At 47.3% G+C, this 12,192-nt stretch overlaps 2 protein-coding genes across 2 annotated transcripts; both read right to left on the minus strand.

Moving 5' to 3' along the window:
- Nucleotides 1–1,009: 1,009 nt before the first annotated feature.
- On the minus strand, nt 1,010–2,361 carry LOC126539113 (alpha-crystallin A chain-like). The gene has a single exon (XM_050185843.3). It carries the CDS (start codon nt 2,032–2,034, stop codon nt 1,342–1,344), a length of 693 nt encoding a protein of 230 aa, XP_050041800.2. The 5' UTR covers nt 2,035–2,361; the 3' UTR covers nt 1,010–1,341.
- Nucleotides 2,362–9,776: 7,415 nt separating this feature from the next.
- LOC126539121 (protein lethal(2)essential for life-like) lies at nt 9,777–10,594 on the minus strand. The gene has a single exon (XM_050185851.3). It carries the CDS (start codon nt 10,519–10,521, stop codon nt 9,991–9,993), a length of 531 nt encoding a protein of 176 aa, XP_050041808.1. The 5' UTR covers nt 10,522–10,594; the 3' UTR covers nt 9,777–9,990.
- Nucleotides 10,595–12,192: the final 1,598 nt, after the last annotated feature.

Here is a 12,192-nt window from a genome sequence, read left to right on the forward strand (position 1 = left end):
ATATTCTTTTACCCGAGGTATTTCCTGGCGCTGTGTTGCCACTGTCTGTTCACCGTTTTCATTGAACACCTAACATCTGATTTTTTAACGCTAAATTTCAAACCTAAATTCTCGCCTTCCTGTCCACAGATACTAGCCAGACGTTGCATGTCACTTTGCTTGTTAGCTAGCAACACAATGTCGTCCGCATAAATCAAACCTGGAAGGCGCTGCTCTACTACTGTACCCGCCTGTACTGGCTCATTCCATCCTCACCATGCATGTAGTACGTCATAAACAGCAGTGGGGATAAAGGGCGCCCCTGCCTCAGTCGGGTGTGATGATTGTAGCGCCATTTGTTGGCAAAGAAATAAATTATTTATTGGTATTTCTTTTGCAGCTAAACGTTTGAGCCATACCTGAACGTCGTTCCGTGGTCGCCCCTGAGGGCTCCGTAGTCGCTGCGCAGCCTTGTTTTAATGCGATTGGCATTCTTGGGTTATTTCACGCACTTTCCGGTGGCTATGTGTGTGTCTATGTATGTATGTATGTATGTATGTATGTATGTATGTATGTATGTATGTATGTGTGTATATATGTATGTTAATGTGTACCTACCTGTAGTCGAATGTGCAGCGCATCAAGATGCTGTGGAGTAATTAGATATCAAACGTGCAAGTAATGGGGTTTTCCAAACCTGATGAACGGAACCACGATAGTCAGTGCTTTGCATTTCTTTTAGAAGCATAATTTATATACTTATACCGCAAATTAGCAAACCGGGGTGCTCATCGCAGGTGATGAGCTTTATAATATTACGCATAATTTGTTTTTTTTTTTCTACTACACCGACACCATATCGACAATCAGCTGGTCTCTAGGCCATATTATGAACATTTTCTTTGGCACATTTCGATTTCACCATTTCTGTCTGCTCCGATCTGCTGTCTGTCACGCAGGTTTTTTCTACAAGTGCCAGCTAAATTCAGCCTGCGCAACTGTGCCATAAAGTTTACACACAGCTCAGAAATAATTGTAACCTTCAAAAACTTTATTAGCTATTAACACCTATATGACAGGTACAACATGAACAGCCTCGGCAAGACGACCGATGCTTTTGTTATCACTCCGTTAGGTTTTGAGTGCCGAGTACCTGCTCACAAACAAAGATCTTCCTGTTTTGGCTAAGTCTCGGGTTGATATGTTTGTCCACGGTAGGAGTACGCATTCAGTTTTAGATCGACTGATGGAACGGAGGAAGTAGTTCTTTCACAGGAACGACACACGTTCACGTAAGGTCGTGGCACGCCGAGAGAGGCAAACTGAGGTGCCGGATCTGACTTCGTAAGTTTTAGATTAAGCTCACTTTTTGTCGCCGCCCGCGCTGGACTCGTGCTTGATTTCTATCGGGATCGGCTTGTTCGTGTCTTCTTTCTTGGGTGCGTTTTTACGAGGAGCTTCCAGGGACAGGTAGCCCGATGGGTTCAGGTGACACTTGACCGACTCGGGCTCGACGTCTTCGGGCAAGACGTAGCGTCGGCTGAACTCGCGCATGATGTAGCAGCCGCGGTCGTCCGACTTTTCTTCGTGCTTGCCGTGAATGACGATGCAGTTGTCCTGCGTCTTGACGGTGATCTCTTCCGGAGCGAAGTGGCGGGTGTCGACGCTGATGGCGAACTTGTCCGGTGTGCACGATACTGCCGAACCCTGTTCGGCTACGGCTCGGGTCGAGTCCGATCTGCCTCGGTTGTAAGGTTCGACATAGAACCGTTGGTGGAAGAACGGAGGGTCAAACAGCTCACCGTCGAGTAAAACTCGGCCGAAGTCGTCGTTGAAGAAGCGGCGTGCCAGTTCCGACGGCCCCCAGTTGTCTCGGTAGAGTAGCGGGAACAACGCCATCTCTTTCGTGTTGAAAAATGCAGTCAACGAACAGCCTTCGTAGCCAAAGGCGCAAATGCTCTTCTTCGTTGTCGAGTTTGAAATTCTTGCCCGCCGCGCTGCGTCGTCTGCTTTTATAAGCCCTCGTCGTCTGCTGCGCGAAAGTTCTCGAAACATCCGGGACGTTTACGCGAGAGCCAGCGCGAAAGTGGATTGGACAAAGCGCGTCACGTGACAACATCGACGCAAGCTCCTTTCTTCCTCTCTCTTTATCTTGCGTCGTCTGCTACAAATTCTCGAAACATCCGGGATGTCGACGCGAATGCTGGCGTGACATCGTATTGGCTGGAGCGTGTCACATGACATCGTTTGCGTCGGCTGCTACAAATTGCGCGACCCCCGGGAAGGGGGCGGCTGATGGTCTGGAAATTTCGGGATGCTTCGCGTAGTGATACACTTTTATTCTTATCATGTTTCTATCCGCACGTCAACGACGTGCAGTGCGAATATACTGGCGCGAAGAGCGACTAGCCGCGTTGACCAATAACGTTGACCCATGTTGACCCCTCAGCCCGACAGCCTTTTTGCGCTTGATCCGAGAGAGCGGCGTGCGCCGGCGGCAGCCCCTTCAGAGCAGCACCATTTTCTCCATTGATTCGGTGGTCCTGGAAAGGGACGTAATATTGTTTCAAATTTAGGCAGTTAGAATAAATGTTTACTACAGCGGTGTACCCGTTTGTGTGTCTCTACATTGCTGCTTTCGTGTATGCATATATTGTGAACGTTGGTTTTGTGCAGCAGTGCTGTTATTATGATGCGTTGTTTTGCGTGTACCCTAAGTGCGAATGACTGCTACCGATCGAGATTTCTCAATTACCATTTTGGGACAATTTTGTTGACGTTTTAAGGCACCAGACAGCCGCGGACCTCCAATAAGTCCGTGATGCGCAGACTCGCAGAATGCCTCATTTTGAACTCATATCGAATAACTTACGATTCGGCGATAGACTTATTGGGTTGTAATTCCTCAGAGCAACACTTAGGCTTTGAGAACCGTCGCACTGTCCGGCGGTGTACTCCGGATAAGTTTATGCTACGTCGTGGTACCAGCTTAGTTTCGTAGCGTGTGTGTGTGTGTGCGTGCGTGTGTGTGTGTGCCTTCACAGTAAAAAAAAAATAGAGAAAACAAATATGTACACATTCGTACTTCTTTCTGCTCTTGATGGTGTCGTTGAGGTTACCTGTTACCTTTGGCGACGAATTTTTTAGTTTTGCGACACCATGTATAAGTTGTAGAAATACGCTCATTGTTCGGTTCATGTGTGCACATGATTATTCTTTGTCTGTCTGTGTTTTGTACTTTTGATGTTCTAATTTTCTATCACGCACGCAATATTACATGTAATATTTTTTTGTACAAACGTTCATTTACCCCCTATACTGTATAGGTATACTAATAAATAAATAAACTAGCGTCAGGCACGTTTCGTTATCGGGACGTATACACACTCATGTCATTCTGTAAGCATCTGATGCGTACAATCAAGTACTTTTATTTTTATGGGGTGTGCAAGGGAGGTGAAGGGGGTAAGCAGGGAGGGTATGTAACGTGTAAAAGCAACAGGGAAACAATTTGGGCGTTGCTCCACAGCCTTGAATCGAGTTTGATGTAGTATTTACATGCACTCTATATATTTTGCTTCGTACCAAGCACTGTGCCAACAAAAAGACTCAGGGTTACACATCCAGACATGATCCAGACGACGCAAGGTGAAGCACACCTCTTGGCGACGGCTCGACACAATGAAGACGTCTGCTTCTGTTTATACATTCACGTCTGCAAAGTATATCCAGTGGTGCAGCATACGTGTGCGCTGCAAGGACGGCTGCAAGATAATGGCTCCGCCACGCCTTTTTTACGACGCCTGGCAGTGCTTGGCATGCATGACGGGCTTTTGCATCATCCGGTCGTGGTTTGAGCACAGTCGGCGGTTGTTAAGTGATGTTTTCTTGCTTCTGCTGCTTGCAGAGGGAGCCAAGGACGCGAGTTTTTACAGCTAGCGAAGCTGCGCAATACTGTTGAACGCGATCCGAAACTGGTATACCACTCATCTGTATGAATCGTCTAGCTAGGTCGCGACTCTTTTTTTTATATATAATCTTTTTCTGATTATTTCACTGCTACTGCTGCCCAATGTATACAAGGACATCTACGAAGTGCACTCAGACAGTATATCTTCAGCGCGTGTTCTCCTTTATCCGGATATCTATTAATGAATTATTAGTTTTCTGGATTTCGTGCCAAATTGAAGATGCTGCGACCACTTGAATACTAATTCGAGGTTCTTTTTTTTTAATGCAGGAAAAGTATTCGTTCGTTCGTATGCGTTCGTTCGTATTTTGCTTCTGCGTGGGTTGTAATTCCAAACAAACTTGTAAGTGAACAAACGAGTGTTCATTTCAAAGCTTAATTACGACCCGCAGTTGCGTTAATGCGATTGCATCAATCTGAAAGCGTCTGAAATGCTGCATGCCACTGACGACAGCTCAAGAAAAATGCGCGCGACTTTATGGAATGTTCTAGACATACAACAACACGTGGCAAAAAAAGTGGGGGGAAGAGGGGGCGCGATTTTCTGCGCCTGTCCCATTTCATCTTGTTTGTTTACTTTGGGCATTTTCATGTCTTCTTGTTTCGGTATGCTCCACAAATGCAAAATTATATGCGGCATACGTGAAGACCGCTCTGAGTTGAGCGCATTCTTAAAGTATCCACTCCTGCATTGCCCTACCCCACCCATCTCCCGTTTTTCCTTGGAGGGGGGGCAGGCGCCTAACTAACGCCGAACTCTTCCGGTTACCCCCGGAATAGCTCTCTGCGACGACACCGAAAGATTTACGCAGCCTCGCTGAAGAAAAAACAAGTTTTGTGCGGTTAAGACTATTTGGCGAAGCCGGTTTCAGTTTCGTCTATATAGTATATATATATATAGATGGGGTGGTTAAGTATATATATGTCGCTTTAGCGGCCGTAGACGAATGAATAATGACAAGTTGTTATTGCGAATTCGTTCTCTTGTAAAATATACATTTGGAGGTTATAGTGGAGCTCATATTCATGACTGGGCGCAGCATACGCAGAGCAGGTCCATGTGACACGTACAGTAAAGTTCGGCTCCCAACAAACAGTTCTGTACAGTCGGAACCAACCTATAAGCATTCATTTCAAGATCAACCCACAAAAACGCAGTGCGCCTGCCTGTCCTTCACCTCTGAGAGAGAGCCGATCCAGTTGCAGGGAGCACACTTGCAGTGTAATGAATTTGTACTCCTAATGTAAGCGCTATAGGCTAAATGGAAAATAAAGGCTGGTTGTTTCAAGATAAAATATTGCCTGTGGCTGAGAACTGATCATTAGGATAACCTATAAAATTTGCCAGGACGTTCCGGTTTCTTCCTAAAACCAGTGACAGAAGGACATATCTGTAAGGAGAAGACAGTCGTCTTATAACGCAAGACAGCTTGACGTCACGGAAATAAGCGATTCTAATTGGTTGGCACATCAACGCTGTGTTCGAAAATCTGGTGTCGACGTCGGCGGAGTTGTCCGTGAGCGAAAATTTCCGTATATATATTCAGGTACGCGCATATGCCACGCCCTATCATTCTTTCGTCGCCACCAACCGTGAGCAGACAACTGCCCGGCGCACTCGATCGTCTATTTTGGGCGCCGGGGTCCGTCCTTGACGCACGCGTCGCTAAACGAGCAGCTGCCGTGGTGAGGAGCGGATGGGGAGGGACCATTTCGCGCCATAGGAAGGGCAGTGATCCCGCTATCGCTGCGCGTTCCTGGCGGGAAGGGGGGGGGGGGGGGGGAGGCGACGCCGTATGCTAAAGATAGCGAGGGAACATCGTTTGGTGTTTTTCTTTTGTTACAAATGCACGTCTCTCGGCGCGAGCTTTTTGGTTTTATCGCGGCGACGATGCCGCCGGCTAGTGAGGGCCCTAGAGGGGTAACCGCGCGTGTACAAAGAAAATGCACATTGTGTGCAGAAGATTGCAGCGACGCCACTCGAAAGCGCTTGTCATGCAAAAGCTGTTTGCTTCGATCGTCGCTGTAAATTGCGGTTCGTGGACACGTAGACTCCAATTCAAATTAAGTTTTGCTTCCGAATACAGTCTGTTGAACACAGCTAGCTCTGTTAACTGCAACGAATGTTATTCGAATTCTCTAACGACATCATCTCCGAGTATCGCGTGTACGGCAAATATGAAAAAAAAAAATCTAGAGTTACAGCTTCATTTTAATTGCGAGCGTCAGAATCGTAGTATACATTGACGTTTGCGGAATGCGACGAATGTTCGTATGTGTAGCGTTGTCAGGATATCAAAATCGACAGAGTGATATGGCGTTGCGTTTCCTGCGTGACACAGGGCTACAGAGATGAATAACAGAGGGTATAACCGGGCGCTAATTATCTAACCACACTGTTCATAAATACAGTACACCTTCGTGGCTATATCGTGATCGCTTTGTTCAAAACATTGCTTTATCCACAGTATTTTTTAATTGAACTTATTTATTTTCATCCCACGGCTTTAGTGCATACTAATTAGACGGGATTATTCGAAGTACAGGCGCACCGGACTATATATTTAGTACATTTCGTTCTATTAGTGCTTTTATGGAAAAACTCCCATTTGCAGAGCGCCCCCACTGGCAAATTTTACTTTACAGTAACTGTGTCCAATTTCTGGCATAGAAAAGAAATCCCAGAGCGCTGACCTTGGGAAGGCGCGATGACTTTCATCCTAATCATCATGATCGTCATCAGCGGCAGGCGAATACTTTCTTTATTTCCACTTCCCCAAGACGAATGCCCCTCTAGTTGATATCCAGTTATTGTAGAACTTGTGAAAAACACAAACACATGCAGACAACGCAATTTACAGGACACAAGTATCAGGTCTTTGCCACGATGTTCGCACTTTTTCGCTTGTCTTGCTATTCACAAATATATATATATATATATATATATATATATATATATATATATATATATATATATATTTTTTTTTTTTTTTTTTGTTCTGATATTTGTCGTTCCCTAGCCAAAAAATAAGAGCACAATGTTATCATGTTTTTCTTTGTTAAGCAGGCAGATGGAACGGACTATACATCTAGTTCATATATATAGCGCATGCGAGAGTATTCCAGACGACTAGGATTGTTCTAGAGTTCGATGCGAATCTTCTTTTGTCGTCTGTTTCAAGGCTTAGATAAGTTTCGCCAACTGTAGTGTCATCTGCTTTGTTCGAAACGCTGTTGCCATGCTGCTTTTTTTTTTCTTTATTGTCCCTGCCTGTCGAAGTACACCTTTACGTTCCCTCTAGAACATTTTTCTGCTTCGTTCGATTTTCTGTGCGATCCGAGCCACGGCAGGAATCGTTATATACAGTTGTATGCAATATATAGGATAAGGTGTAGGTTCGTCTGTCATTAATTAGGCAGGACATTAGACAGGAAACAAAGAGCAGAAGCAAAGACCACAAGCGGTGGTATTGACTTATTGTCTAACACCGTCGCTTACATTACCACGCGGAGAGTGAAAATAACTACAAAAGAAAAATACTCATAGTTTTGAAATACTCTGATACAGCTACGGCCACCTGCCTCTGAGCTTCCAATTTCGAACATACCCGCCGCGGTCGCTTAGCGGCTATGACGTACCGCTGCTAAGCACGAGATCGCAATTTCGATGGGGGCGAAATGCAAGAATGCCCATGGCCTGTGCATTGGGGGCACGTTAAAGTTCCCCTGGTGGCCAAAATAATCCGGAGCCCCCCCCCCCTCCTACTGCGTGCCTCGTAATCGAATCGTGGTTTTAGCACGTAAGAACCCGGAGTTCAATTTTGTATAAAGGAGCGGTGTAGTACGCGGCTAAACACGGTACAAATGATCCAGACGAAACGAAAACAAGCAGACGAAAACGGTAGGCCGCTGTGTGGCAAGAGACGTCTGCAAAAGCACGAACAAAAGGGGTGAGGGGGGAGAGGAGAGTTCGTACAAGTGCAGGCCCGGCATCGCTGCATTTGTTGACCCTGGCCGTACCGTTCTACAAGAGCAAAACGAGGAAGGGAAACAGGAGGCGGCACCACGCAGTGGCCGTCTAACGTGAAGCACGCGCATCAAAAAGCCAAACAAAAGCCTGCAACTTCCCGTGGCTGCAGCGTCTGGCGCAGAAACCGCCGGTGCGTTTCGTTTGTTCCACGCATGACGGAGGTTACGCCAGGTTACGCTCCGCAGCCGAGCTTCATTGGTCGTGTGGTCTCCCGAGCGTACCAGACGATCGACTCGTCGAAGGCCATATCTTACGATGCGAGGCACACTGACACCCTGCACCGTGAAGCTACTGCCACACACAAGCCCTCCACTGTCGTAGAAATGTGATCAGTTGTGGTAGCGTGAACAAGGCAGCCTGCCTGTCCGCAGTTCCAATTACTACGACATACAATGTACCCTGGTTAGAGCGAAGTGACCGTGACAGGAAACGGATTTCGTTATAAGCAATATCTAGTAAGGGGCAGAAAGGCTCTTAGAGTGTCATAATAAGGGGCGAGGGTACCATCAGCATAAGGTTTGTTCGATTCAGAAAAAAGGTGCACGGGACCACAAGCGAAAGGGTGCAGAGGGTGCCAGTTATGGTGTGCCGGGCTGCACCCACTCGCTGCAAGGTTCAAGGGTGCACTGCACCGCGGCGGCACCTTGCCTTGCACCCTTCGAGCATGAGAGTGCAGGGTGCACCACTGCACCTTGGGGAATCGAAGGCCTAGGTGCAGTGCACCGTGAACAGGTGCAGAAGGCGCAGAGAAACTTGGCTGAATCGAATACAACGCGAACAATTCCGAAACTACTCTCATGTGTGGTTCCGTTTTCGGGTTCACCTACGCTTGTAACAGTGGCATAATTCCGAACCCAAAACGTACGTACGTACACATCAGACTACTTCAGGCTTAAAAAGTGGCTATATATATAGATGCATCAAGTTAAAAAAGAAAAAGACTGCCTGCGGCAGATAGCACCATTTTAATCATTGAGCTAAATTATTCGATGAGGTGGCCATTCTACGAGACATCAACACGCTTAACTGAATAAGTAACGGAATTACACTGATTAACTTTTTCATGAATCACATTACTGCACATATTTCAATCCACGAATTGCAGCTAGTGTCCGTTCGCGAGGCACGTCGACTTTGAACGAATAGTGAGGATGGCACCGGTTTCGATATATGAGGCGTCAAACTTGCGGTAAAAATGCACTGTTGTTTCAGTTACTTTAAGAAAAGGTTATACTTTATGCGCTGAAGCACAAAAGAAGCTGGAACGCCTATGCTTTCTTGTCGTCGGAAAGAAAGTATCTCGACACTGGTGTGGCCCCGAAAAATTTTGTTTGAGAGGATATGCCTCGCGAACTCTCCGGCTACAATGCGCAGATAGGAATGCGTGCCGTAAAGTAATTTGTGAAAAAGTTACTGTAATTATATTTATTCAGCTCAACAGTTAGAACTCTGCTATCTGCCACAGGCAAATATTTGGTGCAGCTAAATAAAACAGGAAAGCTGCTACATATTGAAAAAGTACTGAAAGTTGAGAGAGTTCGCGAGTTGTGTGGGCGCTGGAGCTTTATAATGGTATATGTTATCGACTGCACTGCGAAACAGGGGCGTAGCGAAGGGGGGAGGCACACTGGGCAACATGAAAATGTTGCCAAGGTACGCATGCTATTTGAGAACTTTACTTATCGCACATGCAAACTGCATAATAGACACATACGTCATTATGCAGTCTGAAATTGGTTACTACTGCACGAGCGGTCCGAACAGCTGTGATGTCAGCGACAATAAAATGAAGCCAGGTTGCAGCGAAAACGATGCTTGACATGTTTATTCACGTACGAAGTACAGAGGAACGATGCAGCAGTCATCTCAACTAGTAGAAAAAAAAAATCGAGGCAGTACAAACGCGGGAGATTTCCGTTTGGTTTCTCCGCAACATGCACCGGGCAGTTTATGACAGAACCCAAGAACTGTTCTCACCACACAAGTGACTAGAGTCGCTATGCGCGCTAGCTCACTTCTTAGCGACGTCACCGCTGGCGCCTTCGTGCTTCACTTCAATCGGGATGGCCTTGGGCTGCTCCTTGGGCGCGTTCTTTCTCGGTGCTTCCAGGGAGAGCAGTCCGTTGGGCTTGAGCTGGCACTTCACCGACTCGGGGTCTACGTCTTCGGGCAGGACGTAGCGGCGGGTGAACTCTCTCTTCACGTAGCAGCCGCGGTCGTCGGACTTCTCTTCGTGCTTGGCGTGAATGACGACGCAGTTGTCCTGCGTCTTCACGGTGATCTCCTCCGGAGTGAAGTGCCTGGTGTCAACGTTGATGGCGAACTTGTCCGGTGTGCAGGCGACAGAAGTGCCCTGCTGGGCGGGGCAGACGGCGGCTGATGGCTGCTGGTGCTGCGGCTGGATGTAGAACCGCTGGTGGTAGAAAGGCGGGTCGAAAAGCTCGCCGTCCAGGAAGGAACCGCCGAAGTCGTCATTCAAGAAACGCCTCACCAAGTCAGAGGGGCCCCAGGAACCACGGTTGAGCAGCGGCAACAGTGCCATGTTGTCTCTCTCACAAGCTCTTCTGCGCTTTCAGTGCGAGAGCGATGCAAATCTGAACCGGCGGCGCGAGCGGACGCCCCTTTTATGAGCGCGTCGTCTGCTTCGAGAGGCGCGTTCGAGAGAGTTCGAGAATCGGCGAGAAGTGCGGGGGAGCAACAACCTCCAGAACATTGGTAGGGTGCCTTCTAGCCACCCTAACATTGGAAGACGAGTGGAAGAAAAGCAGAGAAACAACAACAACAAAAAAAAGAAAAACAGAAATTTGATTATGGAAATTTATCGGTTTTTTTTTTAACCTAGGTAGGACATTAAGCAGTATAGCAGCAAGGGCTTGGTGGCGCAATCCACCGCCCCGTTCCAAAGGGGACTCGCATCCATCCACCATCCATTTTAACCTACAAATCATAGAGTTAATCATGAGTTCACATCTCTATGCTACAAACTTTCTCGAATACTTATCGAAGCGTTTTCTTACATGACAAAGAGTACAAATTATGCATTGCAGTCTTTATTAGTAACTTCGTTGTTTTTTGTCATTATAAACGAAAAATAACATTCAGCATCATCGACCTCACTAGTGACCTCCGAGCACGGATGCCTCCGAGTCTGGATTTAAAATTTTTACCGGTATGTTCGCGTGCACGGCAGACACTCTTCATTATATGTTCACTGGTTCGTACGCTTAAGCCGGGTGCTAATTTTGTCCTAAAACTAGTTTATTGCGCTTCGTTATCTCGCGTTATTTAACTTGGGGTGAAGTGACGTGCTTGCGAGCGGAGATGCAAGCCCGAAAGCTAGGTTTCGGTCGTGAACAGTGCCGAACACGTATGCATCGAAACTAGTACTTTATTCTATGCTAGTACACTCTAATCGAAACGGGAGCCGGATTCTGCTGCGACTAAGGATGGCAATACCGCTGAGCCGTTTAACATTGTTGCTTGGATCGTTATGTAATATTCGTCTCGTTAACTTACAGGCGGAGACACGCTAACGAACTAGATCCTGCATCATATATCGGCAGTCAGGACCCTCCGTTGCTATTTCCGCTCGGGGCCTGTTCGATTCGTCTGCACCACTGTGAACCAGTTCATGACGGTTTACGAGAAGTTCAGAAATTATGCAGCTCGATTCCTGAGGTGCAGGCCCAGCGAGACACTCGAAACGAATGCAAAGGTGCAGACACGGTGCAGGCATTATGTTATGTCAGACTAATGTGCACGGAGTGTGCAAGTTTGAGAGGTCCTGAACTGATCGGGCGTAAATTCTGGGGCGTAAATGCATTTGCGTAGACACATCAGACGTGCGTAAGCGGGGTTTTAACTGTGCTCGCGGCCGCGCGCTGCTTCGCACCTGTACGCCTGCACCAAGTCGGAACCGACAGTCGAGTGGGCGAAGCAAAATCATGAACCAGCCCTGCACCTATTGAAACGAACGTCGTGGTTGAGCAGGCGCCATTGCTGCACCGCTGAAACCAATGGGAGGGTGTAGCACCTCGTGAACTGGTTCAGGTGGTGCAGGCGAATCGAACGTACCCCGAAACAAACCTTTAGTTGCGAGGCTGTCGTTCGCACACAGTCACGAAAGAAACGGAAAGCGGTATCGGAACGCGCGGCACATTCTCGTCGTAGCCGTGGCCATAGGCGACTGAGTAGCCTTATAGATATATATGTA

This window comes from Dermacentor andersoni, chromosome 11 (genome assembly GCF_023375885.2).
Source record: "Dermacentor andersoni chromosome 11, qqDerAnde1_hic_scaffold, whole genome shotgun sequence".
NCBI classification, from domain to species: Eukaryota; Metazoa; Arthropoda; class Arachnida; order Ixodida; family Ixodidae; genus Dermacentor; species Dermacentor andersoni.

What these genes read in the sequence shown, in the direction of transcription:
- LOC126539113 (XM_050185843.3), bottom strand. Translation starts at nt 2,034, where the DNA reads ATGTTTCGAGAACTTTCGCGCAGCAGACGACGAGGGCTTATAAAAGCA.
- LOC126539121 (XM_050185851.3), bottom strand. Translation starts at nt 10,521, where the DNA reads ATGGCACTGTTGCCGCTGCTCAACCGTGGTTCCTGGGGCCCCTCTGAC.